The sequence below is a fragment of the Pelodiscus sinensis genome, chromosome 26, assembly GCF_052426305.1.
Source record: "Pelodiscus sinensis isolate ZL-2025 chromosome 26, ASM5242630v1, whole genome shotgun sequence".
Classification (NCBI taxonomy): Eukaryota; Metazoa; Chordata; order Testudines; family Trionychidae; genus Pelodiscus; species Pelodiscus sinensis.
Genome location: NC_143077.1, coordinates 6,847,248 through 6,873,245, shown reverse-complemented (window position 1 = coordinate 6,873,245; position 25,998 = coordinate 6,847,248). Strand labels below are relative to the sequence as shown.

At 46.0% G+C, this 25,998-nt stretch overlaps 1 protein-coding gene across 4 annotated transcripts; it reads right to left on the bottom strand.

Moving 5' to 3' along the window:
* Positions 1-325: 325 nt before the first annotated feature.
* C26H1orf94 (chromosome 26 C1orf94 homolog) lies at positions 326-25,429 on the bottom strand. 4 transcript variants are annotated; one of them, XM_006133793.4, is made up of 6 exons: positions 25,107-25,428; positions 11,010-11,677; positions 8,712-8,881; positions 4,774-4,848; positions 2,406-2,590; positions 327-651 (listed from the first exon to the last, which is right to left on the bottom strand). In XM_006133793.4, the coding sequence occupies exons 1-6, from the start codon at positions 25,364-25,366 to the stop codon at positions 576-578; spliced, it is 1,434 nt and encodes a 477-aa protein (XP_006133855.2). In that variant the 5' UTR covers positions 25,367-25,428; the 3' UTR covers positions 327-575. The 4 variants fall into 4 exon arrangements, with proteins under 4 accessions (XP_075764898.2, XP_006133855.2, XP_025045775.2 ...); XM_025189990.3 differs by having other exon boundaries at positions 2,468-2,590; XM_075908783.2 differs by lacking the exon at positions 4,774-4,848 and having other exon boundaries at positions 326-651; positions 2,468-2,590; positions 25,107-25,429.
* Between the last annotated feature and the right edge of the window lie 569 nt (positions 25,430-25,998).

The following is a 25,998-nucleotide window of genomic DNA, read 5'->3' as shown; positions in this document are numbered from 1 at the left end:
ACTTTCAAATCTTGCAGCCTGAAACTCTGAATTAAATAAAGGGAACCTAGTAAAATAAGTTTCTTTGTACAGGCATTCTAGTTTCTTCTTCCTTAATGCTAAAGGTAGATAAGTATCACAGTTTTAGATACGAGACACAAGCATTTCACACACACCTTCCTCCCAGAATTGAGTCACATAACTATTGAATGCCTCTGAATTAATCTCACTTTGAATTACACGACTAAAGTTATCACTTCTGAAATTTGTGGGCATGATCCTTTTTATATCAGCTATCTTTATTACAGCAAAATTCAATTTTAAGCAGCTCAGGCACCTGTCATAAATAAAATATTTTTTTATTATTTCTCTCCATCTTACAAAAAAAAATCTCATTTGGTTCCGCTAAACAAAACTCTCCTCTTTTGGATGAATTGTTGTGTAGCTTTTTCTTAACACATAAGTCATGTAGGCTCATTGTAGACAGAAATCTGCGCTGTGGGAAATACGAAATCAGTCCTTATTTGACCTCAGAATTCGTAACAGCGACTGAAGCTTCGTGGTCTCTGAACAATGCATCAAAAAATTCAGATGATCTAAAAGTTTATACCGCTCCCATTGGCAGAGAAATATGGGTTTGTCCTCACAGATCCACCAGGCGTAGAACTAAACCTGAAAAACATTCACATTAAATCCAGTTTCATTTCCTGCACCATGTTTCCTCCCCCCCCCCCCCCCCTTGAGCTTTTTGTTTGTAAAAGGAGGAAATCTTCAATTAAGGGCCAGATTTTTAAAGGTATTTAGATGCCTAAAGGTGCAGCTAGATGCTTTTGAAAATCCCATCTGCATTATTAAACATCTAAATCCCTTTAAAACTCTCATGAGTCTGTATATCAGTTACATTTCATTTTATTTATGGTATATGTACCTCAGACACAATGGTTAAAATGCGAGAGGACCACTTGTTTGTAACAACAGTGGGGCAGTGTGCAGGGCGGGGAGAGAAAACTATCTATGGAAGCCCTATGTCTCTTAGGGCTGGATTTGTAAAACTAAGGATAACAATAGCAGTGAAAATGCAGTGGTGTGACTCTCTGCACGGGCTCGGTACAAGTCCACCAGGGAGTTTAGGTTTCATAGAATCACAGAACATTAGAACTAGAAGGAACCTCAAAAGCTCATCAAATCCAGTCCCCTGTCCTCACAACAGGACCAAGCACCATCTAGACCATCCCTGACAGGTGTTTGTTTAACTTGCCCTTACATATCTCCAAAGATGGAGATTTCACAACCTCCCTAGGCAATTTATTCCAGGCTAACCACCCTGACTGAAGTTTTTCCTAATGTCCAAGCTAAACCTCCCTCCCTGTAATTTAATCTCATTGCTGCTTGTCCTATTCTCAGACATTAAGGAGAATAATTATTCTCACTCCTCGTTGTAACACCCTTTTAGGTACTTGTGGATCTGGGTTACTAGCCCTTGCTAGGCTTCATAAATTCTACAAACAAAGGAAATTCAAAACATTTAGATTGCCCCTCTCTTGAAAAATGGGGAGAATATTTTTTCACAAAAGTCTCCCCTAATTTTGTCCTATCCTCCACCCTGACTTTAAAAACTTGTACCGAGCCCGTGCAGAGAGTCACACCACTGTATCATACATTGAAAAAGTCCTAGAAATTCAGAAAACGTCCACCTCCACTTTAACATTGGTCATTATTTTTATGGACATTGCTATGTGACCATTAATCTTTTGTTCTCCTAGTAGTGACCCTCTGCATTTCTAAATCTGCCTCTCTATAAGGAAAGCTATCATTTTTGCAAGGCAGGGTTGATGTTGCAAACACGCATACACCGTGCTCTCTTTTATGATGTTCTTACGACTTTCCCTTTATTTAAGCTAAGCCATTCAGACTCAAGATGAATGGTTTTGCATCTGGAAGACAACTCATCTTAGAACATGCAGTGACGGCCGGGGTGGAACAGATCAAGCAGTTTTCTGTTGGATGCTATAGGTATGATGAAATCGAAACACTTTTCAGGAACATGGCCATACTCAATGTTCCTGATGGCCCAGTATTTAAATGAATCATTTTGACTTTTTTTAGATCAAGTAAAACATTTGGGTTTGATTTTCATTTCATTTGTTTGGTCTCATATTGAATTTTCTACAGTATATAATGTTCCAACTTTACAGAAATAAAACAATTGAACATGATCTCAATACATGTTTCCAGATCAATCTTCTTTGGAAATTCTGTTCTCTTGAAAATGTTGACTTTTTTTGTTCTGATTCAGTGTTAAAAGCTGTTTGAAATGTCAGAAATCCCATTTTCCAGCTAGTTCCAGTAGCTTCATGGAGCTTTACTGTAACTCACCGAACCCTCCCATGGTATGAGAACTAGACCACACATCAGTGTGGACGTACCCATATGAATGAGAAAAATGGTACTGCGGCCCATCACCCGCCATTGCTGGTGGATCACGTACGCTGCTAGATGGTTTGGATGGGTTCCTCTGCTGGTATGAATAACCGGGCTGGACCAGAGGGACATAGTTCAATAAAGGGGTGTAAGGTGACCGGAAAATCTGCTGTGGGTTGTATGGAGTTACCTACAGAGGGTAAAGAAACAAAGAGCAAGAAGTTGGTGAAATAAAAACCTTTACAACCTGATATGCAGGTTGCAGTTGGAACTTGAGATGGATGAAATATTTCAAATTTTGAAATACAAAAATTATACACTGTAACCTCCGTACTCTGGGTGTCTCAAATTCAGGAACACCCGTGACAGATGCTAGCCGGCGGGAGAGGAGTAGTGGCTCTCCCTTCACTCCTTCCTTGGCCTGGCAAAATCCTTAACCCAGCAAACCCCATTTCACAGGGTTGCCGGATGAAAGAGGTTCAAGTGTATTTAAAAAGGGAAAGTATTCCATGACATCCCCTCTTTTAAAATGACTGGGTTTGTTGGAATTTTGTTTTGTTGGTTTTCTCTTAGTGAATTTTCCAACTTTGATAAAACGAGGATTTTGGGGGGAAAAAATTATATTTCCCCCACCCCATCACCATTTTTTGACCAGATGAATGAAACCTTCAGCTCCAACAGATCTCACAAGTGTTGAAAGGGTGCCTAGCACCTCCCAAAAATCTAGCCCCCAAGATGCTTATGACATTATGACAATCAACTGCAGAAACAATCGGCTATTGTGTGTGTGTGTGTGTGTGTGTGTGTGTGTGTGTGTGTGTGTGTGTGTGTGTGAATTCCTAGAGAAGCCTTATCAATGGCTCAAAACATGCCAAGGATATCAAACCCAACAAGAGCATCTTGTCCTAAGTGCTAATGTTTATCGCACAAAGAAAGGGTGAGGTCATTCAGATCTGATGCTGGGTATTCAGCCTAGGTGGCCATATCCCTTTTGGGGGAGAGGGCTGCAGGAAGGTCTGCTATGTCATATACCCAGATCTTAAATGTTGATCAAAGGGGGAGGTAGCGTTCCCCTTCCTGCCACCCCATTGTAGATCAGAAATGGGAGAGGAAAAAGCTGCTGTGTATTGTGCCTCAAAAGCCTCCTTGAAGAGCATGCTCATAGGGGATTGGCTAGTGTACTGGCTAATTTACTGGCTGGCTTGGTTCCTTTTCAAACAAAAGTACCTGCCTCCTTTTTTAAAGTCTTGCAAACTCTTTGGAAGTAAAAGGTGGGAGGTGTCAGAGCATCGCTCAGACTGTCTAGGACAGGCGTGTGTTCGCTGAAAAGTAAATGATCTCCTAGACCGGTGGTTCCCAACCTTTCGTGTATACGGACCCCTTGTCAATCTGTTAAAATGTTATGCCCCTCCCCCCAGAGGCAATCATAGAACACTACAACTGGGAGGGACCTCGAGAGGTCATCAAGTCCAGTTCCCTGCCCTCATGGCAGGACCAAGCACTGTCTTGATCATCCCTGACAGGTGTCTGTCTAACCTGCTCTTAAATATCTCTAGTGATGGAGATTCCACAACCCCCCTAGACAATTTATTCCAGTGTTTAACCACTCTGACACCTCCTACACACACACACACAGTCCCCATCCCAGAGCTCCTCCTCACCCCCACCCCTGAATTCTGCATCCCTACATTCTCAGCCCCGTGCTCAAAGACCCTCATTAAGGACCTGAGCAACACTGGGTAAATACACGACTTTCTTTTTTCCCCCTCTGGGATGATATTGCAGGACACCCGAATTCTCCAGGACTGCTGCCCTTTCAAAGTGAGAGCACTTTAGCTCTTTCCCTAATGAATATTTTAGCTTTTCTCCCCTCTCCTCACTCCCTCCCCAACTTGAGAAATCAGTTTGGGTCTGCCCGGAAGAGCTGCAGTGATACACATGAACTCAGCTCTCCTGGGGACATCCCAAGCCATCCCAGCTCTCTGTGGTGCCTCTTTCTGTCATAGCTTATCTCGCTGCAGCTCATCCAGGGTTCTGAGTCCTAAATTAACTCACAATAGAAACGCACCATTGCATGACGCCGATTGTACCGTCCTTTACAAAGAAAAAAAAGGACTGCCCTAACTTAACACTAAACATATATAACTGGCTACATTTTGATTAGAGGTTGGGGGGCAGGCCATTAGCTAATGTCAGCTGATGATCCTCCTTCGAGCAATGCTGATTTACACATCTGAAGACCTGGTCCCCAAATCTTTCTTTACAAAGAGACCAAAGTCAGTTATGCCACATGACAAACAGCTCTGTCTAATTCGCTGTGCTTAGCATCTGTGTTCTGCAAATGAAAGAGTATTTATAACCATTTCGACACACCTGTCTGGAATAGCATCCTAAGGGAGGGTGTAACGTCTGTTGATAGGGGATCCGTGCTCTTGGCTGATACAAGCCCTGTTGAAATACATAAGACATGACTTTAAAACAGTCAGACTGGGTCTTCTGTTGTGCAATATTTTCCGTTTCCTTTGTCTTTTCAAAAGCGTGTTATTTGCCCCAGGGAGTGGAGTTCAGCTGAATTTAGTTAATTCCTTTCTGCTCTTTTTGACTCCACAAATCTAGATCTCTTCTCTACATTACAGATCTCTAGTGTAGGTTCTGCATTTTCCATCCTATTTTGTAACGAGCTCAACTTCACATTGACCTCAAAGAGTGAAGGGTTAATTAAGAGCATGCAGAAATGAAATGAGGAGTAACGGTAGTTCGAACTAGGAAGCCTAGTTCGAACTACCTAGTTCGTGCCCCGTGTAGCCGCGCGGCACGGGGTTCGAACCAGCGGGGTTTTAAAAATGGCGGCTCCCCGCTTATGCAAATGAAGCCCGGGAAATTCAAATCCCGGGCTTCATTTGCAAGTGCGGTATGCCTACATTACCCTCCTAGTTCGAACTAGGAGGGTAGTGTAGACATACCCTATAACTGTAGTGGATTAGAGAGTGCCAAAGTGCACCCACAAAATAATAGGGTTAGTTAAGGCCAGTCAATAGGACTTAATCATACAGGTGAGATTTTCAGAGTCAACTAAGGCCAGGTCACATTACAGGAGAAAGTAGAATTAAGATACACAATTCCAGCTATGTGAATAGCATAGCTGGAGTCGATGTACCTTAGCTTGACTTTCCACGGAATTCCCACCTTGGGAGATCAAGGGAGTTCACTGCAATACACTGCAAAAGCACATTGAAAAAGCCATTTGCTTTTTCAAATGATAGCGTCCACACTGAATGGAAGCAATCTCACATTTAAGATGTGATTACTATGGACGGAGTGGCCACCTCTTCTTTCAAAAGAACTCCCTCTTCCCCATCCACACATGCCTTTTTCCAAAAGAGCTCTTTTCCTTGTAGAATGAGGATTAGCAATGTCAGAAAACCCCCTCTGTTTTGATTTTCTTTCGAAAGAACACAATTATAGTGTGGACATAACTCAAGTTTTTTCAGAAAAAAAGGCCATTTTTCTGAAAAAACTCTGTAGTGTAGACATACCCTGACTTTCCATGGGAGACAGGCACCTAACTTCTGTAGGCAGCTTTGAAAATCTCACCTTAAATGTGTAGCTGCATGTCCAAGTGGGTGGGATTGCTAGAGCAGGCTCAGCTCATGGGGTAACAGATGCATCTTTCTGCCCTGAGTGACTTAGTCTCTGTAGAATGGCCGACTGCTCTCCATGCCAAAAGGGCACAGTTCAGTGCAGAGAAAAAGAGCCGGGTGCAATCCAAGCTCTTTCCTTTTTGCCCTGAAAGAAATAGCTAGACATGGCAAGATCTCTAGAGAAAAATGAGGGAGTGCGAACAAAGCAGAGGGATGATAAGACTTTGGCATGGGGCTAGGTTGGGATCTAGAGTTTGATTGAACAGGGAACGTGCTGAGAATATGAAAAATTCAGAGATGAGATTGGTGGAAGGTGGGACGTGACTGAAGAAACTATTCCACGTGTGAAGAGACAGGAAAAGAGTACAATGCAATGCATTTGCTTCCAGCGGAACATTTTCTCCCCGCTAGAAAATGCTGATACATTCAAAATATTGTTCATACGTATTGAATGAGGCAAGGGATTTCAGGAAGAGGAACCTCGTGGTTAAAGTAGTCAAATGTCAGCTTGGAAAATTAGGTTATAGCCTTGCCTCTGCCATAGAATTCCTACGGGATGCCAGTCAAGTCACTTAAATTTTTCAGCAATGGTTGCCAATTGTGTGTCCCTCATTTTCTGGATGCTGGACCTCAGACCCTGGTATTGAATCATAGAGGTGCTGGTTAAAGTCAGTGGGAGTTGTGCTTTGATGAGCTATTTAGTTCCAAGTGCTCAGAAGTATCAAGTTTTAGGGGGTCTCAAACTGGGCAGTCAAAATGAATGGATCATTTTTATCTTTAGCTCCGTGCCACAGTTCCCCCATCATAATCCCTCCCAGATCTTATGGGGATATTGTGAAAAGAAATTCATTCATGTTTGTGTGGCGCCTAGATATTATGGTGGCGAGTGCAATAAGAAAGCCCCTGAGGAAGGTAATAATTCTGGCTTCAGATTTGGACTATGGAAGTGGGCAGTAAATAAAGTCTCGGATGGCACACAGCACGAGGAGAAAACCAACATATTGCTTAGCTGCTCATTGAGAGAGCATCGTGAACTGAATGAGGAAGGGGTCCTGTGGGAAAATAATCAGTGATCACGGAATTAAAGACTGTGCCACCTACTATACGTTTGTGAGTTTGTCTGGATGTCTGGCTGTTCAAGAATTCCTTCTAAATGGCAGCAGCTAGCACCACCAAATTCAGCTTCCTCTTATCATAACTGAAGAGCAAGGTCAGGGTTTGGTTGTGCCAGGAAAATGGCATGTGCCTGGATGGGACTGTGTCTCATGAAATCCTACAGAAAAGAGACAGAATCACCAGGCAGGCAAAAGGGGCTGACTGGCTGGTGGTGTGCCCTAACTCTGAGACTGCCCAATTCTGAGCCTCCCACCCCCAAAGCAGCTTTTAGGAATTGCGGGGGTGGAGAAGGGGCTGAAGCTCTCCCAATTCATACGGGAGCATTGCTGGCTTTTCCCCTTTGTCAGGGAGCCGGGGGAAAGTGCACAGTTTGCTGCATTCCTCACTCTAGCGCGGGAGCACAGGGGGCAGACAAACCTGGATCTGGATCTGCCCCAGCCAGGGACCATGTACCCCTCACCCAGCTGTGCCTACTGGAGCTGCAGCGGCCATGGAGAGGTGCTTCGCACCTGGCCCCACGCTGCTGCAGTGAGAGAGGGCTGGGGTTGTCCTCTCTCCCCAGGGCAGCCTGCTACTGAACCCCTCTCCCCAGCCCCACCCCAGCGCTATGATTTAAATGAAGAAAACCAAAAATGGTTTGAGGTAAGGACCCAGCAGCACTGGCTAAATCTAGTCATGTATACACGCAAGGAAGCTAAACGAAGGCTGTCCAGGGAACCCCAGTTTCGGCATCATTGTCTTTAAACATGGCAGTTGCCTCAAAAATCCATTTGGGGATCCTAGCAAATGTAAACTGGGGTTAACCTAAGAATGGGTTCAGAGAACAGTCAGCCATGACTCTGTGTCTCATAAAGTCAGCTCTCTCCCCGTGACGCACAAGCACCCCGATGCATTTGGCAGCTTGTTCTTTGTATGTTTTGCTTGCCACCCAAATTTCTTCCCCTTTATTTTGGAAGCACTCCGAGTTGGAGAGCGCTCCAGTTGCTTTCCGATCTTTCCAACGGTACAAAGCAAAAAAGTAGGTGTTGGAGCAGTGGTGCTTGCCAACTCTTGCTTGCCAGATTTAGATCTGACAAGGCTCATCTAGACGACATTCCTCTGTCGAAAGAGGAATGTAAATGAGCCCGATTGAACCTGCAAATGAAGCGCGGATTTAAATATCCCATGCTTCATTTGCATATTCCCGTCTGATCGCTGTTTCGAAAAAGAGTTTTTCAAAAGTGAAAGCTCAGTCTAGATGTGGTTCTTTCAAAAAAAACCCCACCCTTTTTCAAAAGACCCCGTACTCCTGAAAAAATTAGGAGTACGGGATCTTTTGAAAAAGGGTTTTTTTTCCTCGAAAGAACTGTATCTAGACTGCACTTTCACTTTCAAAAAACCCTTTTTCAAAAAAGCGCTCAGACGTGAATATGTAAATGAAGCATGGGATATTTAAATCCACGCTTCATTTGCACGTTCGATCGGGCTCATTTACATTCCTCTTTCGACAGAGGAATGTCGTCTAGACGAGCCTGCAATGTCAAATAAGAAGGGATAGGCTTATTTTTATCTTACCTGGAACTGTGGAAAGTTGGAATGATTTGGAAAGACGGGGGGCGGAGGATAGTTTAGACTGAGCCACACTGGCTGGTTTAAGGGTGTAGTCGCTGAAGTGGTAGAAAAACGCGGGGTGAAAACATTCCCATTGTATTTGAGATTGTTCTTATCTGACGCTGCCGTAGTTACTGTAAAATAGAAGAGGGTTAAACACATTATTGAACAGACACACTGTGCTTTTCTTTGCCTGTGTAGATTGGCCAAACTTAAAAGAGTGTGCTTTGCCCACAAAACTAAATTTACTTAAGATCTTGGCTATTTCCAGTGTATTGAGACCCAAATTCAACCCTTTAAATTCTCTAATTAGTAGGCCTGTCCACCAGTGTTCCCTTTAATTTTTTCCATCCCTGTGTGGAATAAATTTTGTTACACGCACCAAGGAATGCGTAGAAGTGAATCACTAATTGAAACACATGTTGCCAGCTATGGGCACTGTGGGTGTTAATCAGCTTGGTGGCATTTGAATCTGTCTTTCATTGCCGCCTAAGCGCTTGGCTTACAGGGAACGCTGCTATCCACCCACTCACTACTAGACTTGGAATTAAATTTGTCTGAGTCATAAGGATGAATGAAAAGGTTCAGACAGAGTAAAAATGGAACAAGACCCTTAGCACTACATTCAAACCTCTTTAAGGTTAGGAAAAAAACTGACTAGCTTTTAGTTTGCACTGAACTTTTTAGCATCTCTCGGTTGCAATACACCTGGGCCAAAATTTTCAAAATAGACAATTGATGATCAGTGCCCATTCTGAGAGATCTTATAGGGCATTCCAGAGGATGGAAGCTCAGTATTTTCTGGCCTCTTTTAAGATGTCTTAGGTTGGGTCTTGAACAAACTATGGCTACCCCAAAATATTTGAATTAATTTGGGAAACCTTGGGCCAATGGGAGCCAGCTCTCCCTTCACAGTGTGGGAGATAATACATTATGGGCCTAATCAATGCTTGTTGAAGTCAATAGAAAGATTCCTGTTGTTTTCCCTTGGCAGTAAACTAAGCTCCTTGATTGTCTCAGGTTAGCCTGCCTTGAAAATTGTACCCTGGCTGATACATAAGGAAAAAGACACCTGCAAGATTTATTCCTAGCTTGGCTGGCCTGGTGTGCTGCAGAGCTGAAGACAATTCCACACAGGTGTTCAAGTTGGCTTCTTTAAAAAGCTACCACCCATATCCACCAATCAATGGTTTCTCAGTATTAGGGCCACCCTACCATATTGTTGAGTGGGAGAAGGGTATTGCATAGATCCCTGCCAGATGACAGGGAGTATCCTGGGAGTTGATCCTGATATGGAAATGAGGATCAGGTTAAGAACCACTGAATCATAGAACACTAGAACTGGAAAGGATCTCACAAGGTCATCAAGTCCAGTCCCCTGCCCTCATGGCAGGACCAAGCACCATCTAGATCATCCCTGAGAGAGTCTATCTAACCTGCTCTTAAATATCTCCAGTGATGGAGACTCCACAATCTCCCTAGGCAATTTATTCCACCCTGACAGTTAGGAACTTTTTCCTAATGTCCAACCTAAACATCCCTTGCTGCAATTTAAGCCCATTGCTCCTTGTTTGGTCATCAGAGGTCAAGGAGAACAATTTCCCACCCCCCTTCTTGCAACACTTTTTAGGTACTTGAAAACTGCTGTCATGTCCCCTCTCAGTCTTCTCTTTTCCAAACTAATCACCCAGGTATTTCAGTCTTTCCTCACAGGTAATGTTTTCTAGACCTTTAATCATTTTTGTCGCTCTTCTTTGGACCGTCTCCAAGTCTTTCTTGAAGTGTGGTGCCCAGAACTGGACCATACTCCAATTGAGGCCTAATCAGCGCAGAGTAGAGCGGAAGAACGACTTCTTGTGTTTTGCTTACAACACTCCTATTTATACATCCCAGAATGAAGTTTCCTTTTTTTTGCAACAGTGTCACACTGTTGACTCCTATTTAGCTTGTGGTCCCCTGTGCCCCCTAGATCCCTTTCTGCAGGACTCCTTCCTAGACAGTCGCTTCCCATTCTGTGTGTGAAACGGATTGTTCCTTCCTAAGTGGAGCACTTTGCATTTGTCCTCGTTGAACTTCATCCTGTTTACCTCAGACCATTTCTCCAGCTTGCCCAGATCATTTTGAATTATGACCTTAACTGAACAGCTGTGGTCTGTAATCACAGAAGAATGAATGTGACCCAGGAGGTCCCTTCCCATACAAAGCCGGCTGCATTTAATTCCGTCCCTCCACCTCAATTGCTCTTCCCCCACCCACACATACCTGTGTTCTGAAGTCCCTCGGTAACTGAGTCAGGATCAGGTTTTGAACAGATCTTGGCAAATACTGGGAGCTGCTTCTTCTGCCCCATCGCTTGGCTTTCTGCTGTTGTGGAAGGTGGTAGCATCCCTGCGCTCTCCTTATGGATGGGTGAACTCATCATGTGATTTTGCAGTCCTTTGTAGTCCTTGGTCAGCCTGGTTTCCTCTACTGCCATTGGGTTATCTGGCGCTTTGGCAGGCTCTGTGTGTTTCATTGGACACTGCGCCAGTGACTTACTGCTGTCTTTGTTGGAAGCCCCTGGGTTACCACTGTCCACCCCTTTAGCAGTCTTGCATGTGCTTTTTGCGGGGCGCAAAATCCCCGTGATGGTGGATTTTGTAGAAAGCTGAGAGTCGCAGAGAGATCTTAGTTTCATCTCCCTTTCTTTGCTCCCCATCATTGCTCTGTACATGCTTTCTACTGCTTCTGTTTCCTCTAGCAACTGGTCCCTATCGGAAAGCAGGAGAAGGCTGTTGTTTGAAGAACTCTGATTTAAAGTCAAGGCGGTTTTTTCCCCTCCTTCTAAGCCTGGCATTTCTGTCTTGCTAATGTTCTCCTGGGTAAGGCTCAAGTACTCCTGTTCCACCAGAAGGGAAATCTCGTCCTTGACACAGTTCTGTTCCAACGATCTACATGAAAGAGAGAAATCTAACACCGTTAATGCACATTCCACAAGGATAGCGGCAGACAACTTGGATGAAGCGCGTTGTGGGAGGGCGAAGAATTACTCTGAGAGAGGTGTTGAAAAAAAGTAAGTTCTGGATCTATACATCTATTTCTGCTGCACAGTGAAATCCAAGCCTTGTCTTTTCTAGGAAGATGACATACGGTCGACCAGAGGGGCGTATGAATTAGTGCCGAACTCACTATGTCTGCAGCCTAGTTCAGTTCAGCATTGGTCCACCTGGCCTGAGCAGTGGGTGTTTTAGGATAGCCAGATGAAAAATGGGGAGAGAGAATTACCCCTCCCCCTTTTAACTGAAATTTGAAATTGTCACAATTGGGGAAGACAGAAAGCACTACTCCAGATAAAGTTCCACAGAAGTTTATCTTGTGTGCAAGGGCAGCCTGTGACTTAAGGCGCCGCCTTCAATGGTGCCTGATGATGACATCATGGGGTGCCTGATGATGTCACCCCATTTATGGCCCATTGACGGCCGTGCAGGCGGGGGCGCCAGCTGCCGCAGCCCGCCTCAGGCCGCTCCTGGTTGTGTGACTGTACTTATATGGCCCGCATCACTATAATTTCAGAACACTTCATAATTGCTAATGAATTTTTACCCTTTCGGCACCTATGTGACGTAGAGACATACTTGCCCCACTGCATAGATGGGAAACTGAGGCACAAGTGTATTAAACGATGTGCCTCAAATCAAAGAGAGAGGCAAGGGCTATGTTTTTATTCTGTGTTTGTACAGCGTCTGGCACAATGGGATCCTGGTGCATGCCTGGGACTTGTAGGTACTACAGTAGTGCACGTGGTAATCGTTATAATAAAATTCTAGGATTGGCACTCTAAGTGCCACTCTGAAGCCAAGAATTTCTGTGGGCTCAGTGTGAAGTGGTGGAAACATCCAGAAGCATGACTGAAAGTTTTGTTTTTATTTAGAATATCAGGCTTCATCACTACTAGGCCTGGCAGCCTGTTACCTGTGGAACTCCTTGTGAGATGATGTTATAAGGACAGGACTTTAACAGGGTTGAAAAAAGAACAAGATAAGTTCATGGATGATAAGTTCATCAATAGTTATTAACCAGGATGGGTAGGAATGGTGTCCCTATCCTCTATTTGTCAGAAGCAGAGAATAGGTGACAGGAGAGCAATCACTTGATGCTTCCCTTTTCTGTTCATTCCCTCTGGTGCACTTGGCGTTGGCTACTGTCAGAAGGCAGGACACTGGACTAGATGGACCTTTGGTTTGACCAAGTAGGACCATTCTTATGTACCATCCAACTCAGTTCTCATTCATTTTTGCTTTGACTTTATGGAGTAGGCCTGTGTTACATCACAGACTGTCAGCTAGTAGTGATAACGTCTCTAGAATTTCAGAGACAAGATGGGCGAGGAAATATCGCCCAGTTGGTCCTGTAGCCTTTTATCCACTAGATTGTCTTTCCCACCTTCCCCATTGAGGGGACCAATGCATCCTGACTTGCTCCTTTGCAGAGAGAGTCAAACTCGGGGTAGAACAAATGTTTACTGGAAGCATTGGGGATAGATTAGAGGTCAGTGATGGCAGAGCTGGAAGTGGCCTTGGAATTGGGACTTCACCACATTGCTTCAGTTTATCCATCCATAAATTGAAGAGGGTGATGCTTTGCTCCATGATTTGTGGAAGTGCTATGTATTGTCAAGGTGCGGCGGGGGGAGTTCTGTGTCTAATCCACAGCTTGCAATGAGATTGGCTTCGCTGTAAGAGTCAAGCTGACATTCTGAGACCAGAGCCCTTGAATCTGAAGTATAATGGGAACACACAATCACTTGCCCTAGGCAATACAAATCTCTTTCTCTCTCTCTAAACACTCACGTTCTTTATTCAAACTGCATATGGTGGGTGTGCAAAGTAGGCTCCTAAATCAGACACATTTTCCCTACTGCACAGATGGAAAACTGAGGCACAGGTGAAATCACTGCTGTGACTCTTGACCTAAAAGTGATCTGATCTCCAGAGGTGCTTGGACACACAGCTCCAAGCTGCAGTTAAAGATCCCGGTCCTAAAATGAGTTCCACGTGATGCAATGAGTTCATGGGGAATAGGTCCATCAGTCGCTATTGGCCGAGATGATCAGGGATGCAAGCTCATGCTCTAGGGTGGGCCTGGATGACAGGGTATGAATCATTCAATTTCAAGATGCTTTAAAAATCTGTTGGGCCCTATTTGCCATTGCCCTGCATCTTGTGCAGCCATTCACACCAGTGCAAAGTGAGCGTGAAATGTACCTAAGTCACAGTATTAATGTTTTGCACCCATTCTGCCCTAGCATGTTGTGTTAATATTTCTTTGTGTTACAGTAGACCTAGAAGTCCCATTTGTGGGCCAGAACTCTGAAGTGCTAGGAGCTGTACAAATTAATGATGTACGCAACTAATTGACTAGTCCACACACTAATCGACTAGTCACTTCCCCCCTACCCTCCTTGCTGCCTCTATCAGAAAGAGGCAGCAAGGTGGGGGGGAAGAGGAGAGGTGCTGGGGGGAGCCGGCTTAAAAGCTGGTTCCCCCAAGCTCCAGCTCCGTGGGAGGGGACAAGGACGCAATGGTGGTGTTCCACCTTTGAAATGTACAAGAGTTCCCACTGGTGGCCCCAGATTCCATGCGGCTTTTCAATTTTTGAAATGCACAAGAGCCCCCGCTAGGATTCTCGTACATTTCAAAGACCAAAGGCTCCGTTGCATTTCTGACTTTTGAAATGTAGCAACAGCCGGGCATGCTCTTGCTACATTTCAAAGTAGAAGCGCCCTTATCAACTAATCAAAGAGTTAATTAATCTAATTTTAACATCCCTGGTACAAATACAGAACTAAAAGGCAGTCCCTGCCCCACAGAGCCTGCAATATAGTGATGGCATAAGTGGTGAAATCAACCCATTCATGGTCAGAAATTTGTTTCTTTTCAAGACCTTGTGGCTCTTTCCAGTGTGGTTGCCCTAAATACTCCTGCCTTCTGTTCATTACTTGTATGATGAATGAACCAGTTTGCTCCCATATTACCAAATGTGACTAGTAACCTGCTACTTTAACTGGTCATCCTTATTGGCTGGGGTGTGTGTGTGATATGAACAGGGTTATAAACGTGCACATAAATAGCTTGCCAAAATTCTTAATCTTCAATTACAATTTGACCTAATTATGTTTGATTATGGAATCACTAGGCTATTATCAGAGTGTTCAAAGTGCCTGCCTCTTTCCTTCCATAACCAAGAAACTTCAGTGGAATACTGTGGGAATGAGAAAAACAGTTGGTTGGTTAGTTAGAGGGTTTTTGGGGAGGTGGTGATGGGCAGCCTATTTAATCTTTTAAAAACTTATAGCTTTCCTCCCCACAGCTGACTTCCCATGCAATTCAAAGCTACCTTTGCAGGATAGTCTAGGGCTTTGATCCTGCAGCCACAACACATGTGGTTTTCCTGATGTGAGTAGAGCCATTGAACTCAGTGGGGCTACTTATGTGAGTAAAAGTAAACGTCTGCATAAGGGTTTGGGGTGTTCAGTACCCCACTCAAATCCCGTCTCGTAATCAACCCCGTCATTCCAGAATGCATCGTGAAGTGGTGAACAACAGGCTCACTCACACATGGGCTTTACACTGTTAAATCGAAGGTTCTACATTTTACATTCAAGGAGCCAAGAACGCAAATCACACTTATGGGGGTGCGGAGGGCTGTGTTTTGGACAGCAGTGACTCAGAAAAGCACTTAAGAGCCACAGTGGCAAACCGGCAGAACCAGAGCTCCAGTGCATCGCACTGGGAGACAAAAGCAGATGTGTTCCTTGGATGTATTAGGGAGGGAGTACCAAGGAGAAGTTGGCAGGTGTTAAAACTGTTCTGCACGGTACTTGAGTAAGACTATTATCGCAAGACTGGGGCCAGTGCTGGTATCGAAAGGATGTGAGCAAATTAGAAAGGATTAAGAGCGACAACTAGGATTCAAGGTCTGGGAATCCTGCCTTACAGTAAGCAACTAAAGAAGTTCTCTAGTTTATCCAAGAGAAGGTTAGGAGGTGACTCCATCATAGTCTTGTAAGTACCTATGGGGAGGGAGGGATTTCTAAGAACAGGGGCCTCTTTATTGTAGCACACAAAGGCGCAAGAAATTCCTGTGGGTGGCAGATGCTGAGCGACACATTCAGCTTAGAAATAAGCTTCATATTTTTAACAGGGAGTGCAATTGACCATGTGGACAGTTTACATGAGAGTGTGGTGGATTCTGCATGACTTGAAGCCTTTAAACAAGGCCGTGATGTTCTAAAAAAGGTGCTCCAGTTCTCCCAGAACTTAGGGTGAAGAGATGGCGAAATTTTTTTGGTGAAATTCTCTAGTCTGTGTTCTACAGGAGGCCAGAGTAGAACATAAGAACGGCCATACTGGTCAGACCAAAGGTCCATCTAGCTCAGTATCCTGTCTGCCGACAGTGGCCAATACCAGATGCCCCAGGGGGAGTGAACAGAACAGGGGAACAGAGCAGGGAATCATCATGCGATTGCTCTCCTGTCATCCATTTCCAGCCTCTGACAAAGAGAGGCTAGAGACGCCCTTACAACCCATCTTGGCTAATTGTCTTTGACAGAGCTATCCTCTGTGAATTGGTCTAGTTCTTTAGAACTAGATAATCAAACTAGACTAGATAATCAAACCAGTCTCCTCTGGCATTAAAATCTACAAAGCCATGTTGATCTGTATGACCGTTTATCAGTATTGCTGCTTCCCCATAAAACTTTCCCTTCTTTAGAATTACTTCCAGCGTCCTTCAAATGGCCCATCAGTTCTCAGAGCCAAACTACGGAAAGTTTGGCAGCCAGGTTTAAAAGTGGGAGAGCACCCAAAAGGTGTTGCCAGCCAGTGGATAGAGGTCTGGGCTAGGAGTCAACAGACGTCATTTGTGCCCATTCCTCCACTGACCTGCTCTGTGGCCTTGGAATTGGGACTTCATCACATTGCTTCAGTTTGTCCATCCATAAATTGAAGAGGGTGATGCTTTGCTCCATGATCTGTGGAAGTGCTATGTATTGTCAAGTTTTGTGTCTGTAACCCACAGGCACTGAGAGAGGCAGAATAAAGTCTACTCTACAGCCTTAGCTAGGTGCTAGTTGGGTTTTAGCTCATGCTATAGAGGCACATGGTTTAGTCCCTAAGGGTATGTCTACACTACCACCCTAGTTCGAACTAGGGTGGTTAATGTAGTCATACGAACTTGCAAATGAAGCCCGGGATTTGAATTTCCCGGGCTTCATTTGCATGTTGCCGGGCGCCGCCATTTTTAAATGTCCGCTAGTGCAGACTCCGTGCCCGCAGCTACACGCGGCACAAACTAGGTAGGCTTCCTATTCCAAACTACCTAGTTCGTGCTGCGTGTAGCCGCGGGCACGGAGTCCGCACTAGCGGACATTTAAAAATGGCGGCGCCCGGCAACATGCAAATGAAGCCCAGGAAATTCAAATCCCGTTCTGATTGTAGCGCGAGGTGTTGTTAGCAGCACTCTGCATTTCCGTACTGCCTTTCACCCAGCAAGTTCAAATCGAACCACAGGCATGGAACCACGTGTCCAGGGGTCTGTTTCAATCCTGTCTGAAATGCATCCACTCCTAGAGCAGGAAATGCAGACCCTGTTCAGCCGCACTCAGGAACATTATGTAAAAGTTTAGGGCTGGTGTAGGCTGCCATATCTACCTGCAACTGGGGAAGAAATCAAGGGAGGCAAATTATGAGTTGATGGGCTTGAATTTGCACACTAGACTTGAGAACCCTAGTTGTTCAGAAAGTCTAGAGTTGTTAATGCTCGTTAATGGCCAGGATCTCCAGCATTACTGTAACCCATGACACCATGCTGGGATATTGGGTTAGATGTGGTGGGAAGCCCTAAATCTGCAAATGCCCGTGTGTAACTTTGCACAAATGGGCAGAGTCATTTACTCCAGTTGTATTCTCCCAGGGCAAATCAAGCATGTGTAACCCACACACTTCTTGGGTGTGGGGCACTGTCCCATCTGGTGACACTAAGACCACTTACAGAGAGACGTCTGAATCTGCCCTACAGCCTTAGTGGAGAGCCAGCTGACTTTTAGCTCCTGCACTAAGTTCCAGAGGTGGCGGATTCTGTGTTACATCTGCACTATCATGATCATAGAATCCTAGGGCTGGAAGAGACCCCAGGAGTCATCGAGTCCAGCCCCCTGCCCAAAGCAGGACCAACCCAACTCAATCATCCCCACCAGGGCTTTGTCAAGATGGAATTCTAAGAACCTCTAGAGATGGAGTTTCCAGCACCTCTCTCCATTCCAGCGCTTCACCATCCTTCTAGTGAAATAGTTTTTCCTACTATCCAACCTAGAGCGCCCCACACTTCAACATTAGACCCTTACTCCTCACTCCGCCATCTGTTACCACTGAGAACAGCCTCTCTCCATCCTCTTTGGAAACCTCCCATCAAGTAGTTGAAGGCTGCTCTCAAATCCCCCCTCACTCTTCTCTTCTGCAGACTAAATAAGCCCAAATCCCTCAGCCTCTCCTCCTAAACCGGGTGCTCCAACCCCCTCATCATTTTGTTGCCCTCTGCTGGACCCTCTCCAATGCGTCCACATCCTTTCTGTTGCGGGGGGCCCAGAACTGGATGCAATACTCTAGTTGTGGTCTCACCAGAGCCGAATAAAGGAGAATAATCGCTTCTCTAGATCTTCTAGCAAGGCTCCTCCTCCTGCACCCTAATATGCCATTAGCCTTCTTGGCTAGAAGGGCGCCCTGTTGACTCATATCCAGCTTCTCATCCACTGTAATCCCCAGGTCCCTTTCTGCCAAACTGCCATGTAGCCAGTCAGTCCCCAGCCTGTAGCAATGCTTGGGATTCTTCCGTCCCAAGGGCAGAACTCTGCACTTGTCCTTGTTGAACCTCATCAGATTTCTTTTGGCCCAATCCTCCAGTTTGTTTAGGTCAAACTGGACTCTCTCGCTGTCCCTAGGATCTTTAAGAGAAAATTGCCACCAATCCGTCCACTTTCTGAGCAGCAAACAAGCTAGGATGTCTGCTTTCTGTGTGGGACTATAGGGCTCTGTGCATGCAAGAATATGTATTCACGCACAGTGGGCATGGGCTGCTTGCCTTCGGCCTTCAGCTTAACAGCTGTTGCACAGTACACCATTCTCTCAGTCATGCAGTATAAATAACACTGGAAAAAAGGCAGACTCAGTATGATTCGCCGGAATCAAACTATCGGTGAAAAATTGTTAGTGCTGGATGATGATGCAAACACAAATCTCTACCACCGTGTTTCAGGCCTCCTGTAAAACTGGCGGGAAGGCGCATCCAAAAAAACGTGCGTTGCCACCCAAGCGTTTGTAAGAAGAAGAGAATGCCCCATCTTGTTTCAGTGCCTAATATTGATTCAGATTTTGACACTGGTGCAATAAAGGTTAGGCGAGCACCTGTGTGCTCCGCTGCCCTCTGCTGGATAGAATTGGAACTGCCCAACTGTTTATCCTAGAGCCAGGATGAGCATACCAGGCTAGAGAGCAGGTTTCATGAGCGGCCCTCCTTCATATCAGTGGGCGGCAAGATTGTCAGAACCGACACGGTCCCCCGGGATGGGGTAGTTTTGCGAAGTGCGCTTGTGCACTTAGAATGTGCCGGCTGTGCTGACGGAATCGTGGCAGCGCTGTGATGGGCTGTAGCGGGTGTGCGCGGCTCTCACCATCACTGTTGTGTGCAGTCAGCGCGCCCCCTGCCTTCGCGGGCTGTGGATTTATGTGTGTGTCACTTTACTAAGACCAGTAGGAAAATTCTCCGTGGATGGAAAACAGTGTAATCTGGCAGCCCTGCGTGTGGGCAACAGTGAACAAAATGTCTCTTGGGCCACACATAGAACCCAACGGACCCTCACGCCGCAGTTTGCCTGCTGTGGTCCTACAGTCTCTACGGCTAATGACGCTGTGCTTCTGCAGGAGGAATCGTGGGTTCTGCCCGTGCTGTTGCTGTCCTGTGCCAGGTGACCTTGGTGCCACTGTGAAGTTTGAAGACCACTGGCTACTTTCCATGGGAAAATATAAAAGCTAGAAAATGGCCACTTGTCGCTGTCCCAATGCAGAGATATAAAATAGCTTCCGTAGGCAAACAGCTCCTTGAGCCAAAGCAGAAACTGGCAGGTGTTAAAGGACAGCAATGTCCCTTCGAGCCCAAGAGGGTAGGAGTGTTAAACCCAGAAGGATCTCCGAAGGGTTGGGAAGGGAGGTTGGATTGGACAGGAACCATAGTGACCCGAAAAAGCAGATCATGGAAAGAATCAAGGAACTGTTAGTAGGGGAAGCTCCCATGACACAGGGAAGGTGTGTATCAGGGAGGTGAAAGAGGAATTCTTTTGCAGAGAGAAAGATCCGCTGCTAGGCTTGTGTGCTACCAGGGATGTGTCGCTATCACTGTCGGGAGCAGTGTTGTTAGTGGTTACAGCAAGGGACAAGAAGTCGGGAGGCCCGTGTTCTGTTCCATGCTCTGCCACTGGGAGAACTTGTCTGAATTTTTAAGGGATTGTCCATCACCGTATGTCGGTGCAGCACCTAGTTTCAGGCTTGCTTGTGTGTGTGTGTGTGTGTGTGTGTGTGTGTGTGTGTGTGTGTGTGTGTGTCTTGCGGGGAGAATTGGCACAGTTTCATGGCTTGGGGGAGACGGCACCATGATCTGGGCAGTGCTAAAGGCAGACTTCTCAAGGCTCCACCCCTTCCATGGGCACAAAGCTGGGTTTCCCTACACCTTGCTCTGGCTCTCAGCCCAGCTGCCCAAGAGGGTAAGGCCCTTATTTCAATGGGGCCCTCAAGCTGCTAGAGAAATACAAAGAATGGTAGAGGGAGCTGGGTAGCAAGCTAATTTTCCTTGCTGCAAAATCATCATGGGCCATCCTGTAGCAGCTGTAAAATGGGATCAGCTTTTGTTTCTCCTGTCCTAGTACTTGAATGGCACCTCTCGCCACAGTGCCGGAGTGCCTCGCAATCTTGTAACGGACGTCTCCTTACGACACCCCTGTGAGGCGCATGGTGGGCATCCCCGTTTTACAGACTGGGAACTGAAGCACAAAGAGAGCAAGGCCCAGATCCTCAAAGACATTCAGGACCCTTTGAGTACAGGCAGTCCCCGGGTTACGTACAAGATAGGGACTGTAGGTTTGTTCTTAAGTTGAATCTGTATGTAAGTCGGAACTGGCATCCAGATTCAGCTGCTGCTGAAACTGACCAGCGGCTGACTACAGGAAGCCCGAGGCAGAGTTGCTCTGCCCCGGGCTTCCTGGAATCAGCCGCTGATCAGTTTCAACCGCGGCTGAATCTGGACGCCAGTTCTGACTTACATACAGATTCAACTTAAGAACCTCAGGCGTCCCCAAGTCAGCTGCTGCTGAAACTGATCAGCGGCTGATTCCAGGAAGCCCAGGGAAGAGCAACTCTGCCTCGGGCTTCCTGTAGTCAGCCGCTGGTCTGTTTCACCAGCGGCTGACTTGGGGACGCCTGGGGCAGAGCAGCTGGGATGCTGCCAGATTGGTCCAGTAGCGCAGAGAGCGGCGCTGCAGGACCAACCCAGCAGCGCCCCAGCTGCTCTACCACAGGCGTCCCGAGAAAAGCCTGGTCTGCTGGGGGGGAGGGGGCGCACTAGTGTGCCCCCCCCCCAGCAGACCAGGGAGACCGTGGCGCGTCTGGGCGGTCCTGCCGCCCGCGTCCTCCAAGGCGAGAAAAGCCCCGTTCGTAAGTGCGGATCCGACATAACTCGGATCCGCGTAACCCGGGGACTGCCTGTATCTGGATCTAAGTGATTCCCCAAGGTCAGGCATGAAATCTGTGGCAGAGAAGGGACCTGAAACCAGGTTTCCCAAATCCTAGACTAGAGCCCGAACTAGGGATGTAAAGGATACCCAGTAACCCTCACCCTTAGTGATACCCGGTTAATTGGAGGCCTGGCTAGGCTTGAGCAGCCCCCTGCCTGCATCAGTAGGGAAGCCACAGGCGGGGGCTTCTCCAGCTCGGCTGGGCTCACCATGTTGCACTGGGGTTGCTCCATCGTTAACCAGTTAAACCAGTTAACTAGTTAAAATCGGTTAGCTTTTTAAACGACAGTTTACACCCCTAGCCCAAACCACTAAACCATTCTTCCTCTCTGCTTCAGCTGTTTAGATGTAAACTCTGCAAGGAAATGGACTGTCTGTCATTAGATGTGTGTGTAAACACTTAGGGCATGTCTACACTAGGAAATTATTTCAAAATAACGTATTATATAATAACTCCTGAAATAACTATTTCAAAATAAGCGTTATTCCTCAAGGAAGGCGGTACAGATTTTGAAATTACCAGCCCGTTATTTCGAAATCACGGGCTTGGTTGTGTGGACACTCCACTTATTATTTCAAAATAAGAGGTTTTTTTTTAACTCCCTATCATAGACCAGAGCTTAGAAAAATGAGGCTGGGCCTGATCTCAGATGGGTCCACTAGGCGTGATCACAATATGAATAAAATGTAATGGAGTTCTGGTTGCTTCCAGTGACTTGTCATCTGCCTGTGTCTAAATAGTCGAGTCACAAAGCCAGGAAGGTGAAACTGTGGCTTCAAAAGATTCCAGAGGCATTGAAAATGAACCTCGCAGTGATTTGCATAAGTCAATATTTTAAAATAATTAAAAGCTTGCGAAATCAAGCAAGGTCACTGCGAGTCGTCTTGGCCCCGTGTGTTGTTGCAGATGACGAATCAGGTGATTCGTGTGCCTTTGCGGGCTGTCAGCATAGATGGTGAGGGGTTTACAAAATCTCTTCCCAGCGACTGGATTGCCTGAGAGTTGTATAAGAACACTGATACCTCCAGGATCTGTGTCCAAACTGTGGTCTGGGTTTGCACCTGCTCAGCCTCCCAGTTGAGAAGCAGTGGTGACTCCAAAGAGGTTTATTCATGTGAGGAGAGCAAAGCAGGTCTTGGCATTTGGTCAACAGGAGCCAAAACCTACCTGAAGGCAGTTCAGTTATTACTTGTATATGCACCAAGATCAAGACCCCGTATGATACAGGGCAAGAGACAGCTCCTACCCTCAGCAGACAAAACCAACACCTGGAGGGTATGGGAGAAGACTTTTGCCCACAGCCCACCCCTCAGCTCAGTGGTAGAAGTGTCAGTAGAACCCAGCTCTCCTGAGTCCTAAGCTTAGTGTGCCCTGTCCACTGGACCCCATGGCCTCTCTCGTTGCATGGGAAACGAGTTTGATGGGTCTCAGTCCAGTTTCTGTGGGTTCAGACGTCCCCATCACAGCTCTGGTGCTCTTGTGGACAGTTTCACCGAACAAGACAAAGGGGCGAGAGAAGAGGATGATCTCCCCAATTATGATAGTTTCAGGGCAGTTACATGGCCCAGTGGCAAGGAATTATGCTAGGTTGGCAGCCCTTGAAGAACCCACTAAATTCAATGCTAATAAACAAAACCAAAAAAACCCCACCCCACTCCATGGAGCTTTACGGGTCTGTGTCACTAAGGGTGTGTCTAGACTACAGGGTTTTTTCGACAAAAGTGGACTTTTGTCGACAAAACTATACCTGCGTCTACACTACCGCTGAGTTCTGTTGACAGTAAGTCGACAGACGCAGCAGTTTTGTTGACGGCAGTAAACCTCATTCTACAAGGAGTAACGCCTTTTGTTGACAGAGTTCTGTGGACAAAAGGCGCTATTGCATCCACGCTGTGCTCTTTCAAAAGAGAGCGTCGGGACTCTCTGTTGAAAAAGTGGCTTGCTTTGTCGACAGAGCTGGCTGTAGTCCAGACACTCTTTGTCGACAGAGGCTTTGTCGATAGTATCTGTCGACAAAGCCTGTAGTCTAGACGTACCCTAACATAAGGGAGGAATTAAAGTTCAGATTGTTAGTAGTAGTTTGATGCTGTTCCACGCTGGCTGTGGTGCTTCCCTTCTCCCCATAACATTTGAGCCCCTCTCATGAGTGCATGAACAGATGTGATGAACATCTGGTTCATAAAGACACTTGGGCCTGCATTCTCCTTTCAGTTACTCCAGCTATGCACCAGGAGTTACTTTGGTGGAGTTACTCCCGGTTTACGCAGTCACAAGAGGATAAACGAGCCTCAAGAGTCTTCCTTCAAGATATAAGTACATTTAGCCCTGGTCTACACTAGGACTTTATTTCAAAATAACCCCTCCAAAGTCAAATTTATAAGCAGAGCATCCACACTACCAAGCTCGTTATTTCGGAATAACGGGCTGCAGAATTCAAAATCTGGACTCCTGCTTTTCATCAGGAGTAACGCTAATTCCAAAATAGTTTTTTCAAAATAATGGTAGTGTGGACGTATCAGTGTTGGTATTTCGAAATAACTACTCCGCAGAGTAATTCAAACTAATTACTCCCCATTGCTTCTTGGGGCTCTAAGTCCAAGGTAGCACGTCCACATTAATGAAACCTGCCTTGCGCTAATTTTGAGGCTTTTCCATAGTGTGGCCATGCTAGTTCAATTTTGTTAAATTGAGAGTTAAATCAAATTAATTAATTTCAAAATAGTTGCCTACTGTAGACATGGCCTTAGTGAGGATGGGACACTGGGTTTGAGTCCTGGATGCCTGGGTTCTATTCCTGGGCTGTGTGGCCTTTGTTAATTTCCTTTCCTTCAGTCTCGCTTTCAAGGGGAAATTATACTAATTCACCTTTTATAAAGCACTTTGAGCTTCTAACGTTACTTATTTACTGTATCTCAGCAGGCTGGGCCCTGTCTGTGAAACTGTGAATGGTGTTATTGCATTTTTACTTTCAGACTAGGACAGTTGCCAACCTTTGTTAATTAATTGCTGGGTTTACAAATTTGACTCCCTCACCCCCAGTCCCGCTTCAGGAGACTACTATAAATACGTCCCTCTTAAATTTGAAAACTGTGCTTCCTCCCCTCCCTTCCTTCTCTGCCAAATTCAGCTCTCCTTTGTAAAGATCAGCTGTTTATAGTATAACATTTTAATTTTCTGCTTTGCTTTTTGAAAGCATCTTTTGCTTCTTACTGTAAATATTTTGATTTAAAAAAAACTGCTGTGGGGAAACTGAATGCGGCAGCTGCTTACTGTGCTTGGGAATTACAGATGTGGCGAGGCATCACGGGGCGTTTTGCATAGGAAAATGAATGTGTGGAGGGAAAGGAAATAATTTTGCCCTCTGGCTTGATGCTGTGAAAATAAACACAGTGTTTCATCTCAACTAGTTTGAGAGATTTCCTACTCTGGTTGTACATAGAGTCCCAAAGCTACTGTAGGGCAGAAAGGGTGTTGGAAAGTGAATGTTTCCACATGGAGTTGATCAGTGATCTTCTTTCTGACATAGTTGGAGAACACTCACTCTTTCAGGTAGCGGCTGCCCTCTCCTCTGAGGAGGTCTGATGGCAAGACTGGGTGACAGGGAGGCTGCAGGACTGGTGACGTTGACTGGAGCTCTTCAGGCAGACCTTGTACCCGTTTCCAGATCTCGTGGCAGGCTTTGTCCAGGCTGTCCTGAGGGGTGTTGTGGTGGATCCAGATGTGCCTGGGGAAAGGTCCTAAAGGAAAGGGGCTTTTGGAGCTGATTGTCGGACCCGGGAGCTCACTCCCGCCTGTGAGCATCTTTCAGTCTTTTCCCACCCAGGCACCAAAAGACAACTTTTTGAAAGGGGCGTTGTGGGTACAGAATGGAATGAAAAGCAACAAGCCATGGTAACTTGGTAACCATAGAATCCCTGGGTCCTGGCAACTGGTACGAAGGACAACAACCGGACACAGCGGTAGGGATTCCAGCAGCACTGAAAGGAAGATGGGGAAGAGGGAGCCATGTGTGAGATCCTCCAAGTAAGGCAGAGGGCAGCCTCTAGGACCGGTGTCCATGGGGTCGCCACCCTGCCCCAACTCCATATATTCTCAGGTCCACGTATTAACTCCACCCTCCTCTTTCCTTCCTCTGTTCTTTATATTTAATGTATCCTGTGGCAATGAGAGGGTTACACCCACGTTGTCTCCACTGAAAAAGGAGGTGAGTTCTCCTCTGCTCCGAGTCCTTTCTCTTATTTCATATCCGGTCCCCTCCTGATCCTTCTCACAGAAATAAACTGAAGCAGAGACCGCAGGATTTACTCTGGTGTGGGTCTGAGAGCCAGGGGCTCTGGCTGTCTTGTCTGGTTTACTTCTGTGTCTCCAAACTAAGGAGCATGAGCATAGCTAGCTAAGTCTCCATTTGTTCTGCAGATGGGCTCAAGGAACCA

What these genes read in the sequence shown, in the direction of transcription:
- C26H1orf94 (XM_006133793.4), bottom strand. Translation starts at nt 25,366, where the DNA reads ATGCTCACAGGCGGGAGTGAGCTCCCGGGTCCGACAATCAGCTCCAAA. An exon ending in GGCAGCCGCTACCTGAAAGA is followed by an intron (nt 11,678 to 25,106) that starts GTGAGTGTTCTC and finishes TCTTTCATGTAG; the next exon opens with ATCGTTGGAACAGAACTGTG. An exon ending in CCAACTTTCCACAGTTCCAG is followed by an intron (nt 4,849 to 8,711) that starts GTAAGATAAAAA and finishes GTATTTCAACAG; the next exon opens with GGCTTGTATCAGCCAAGAGC.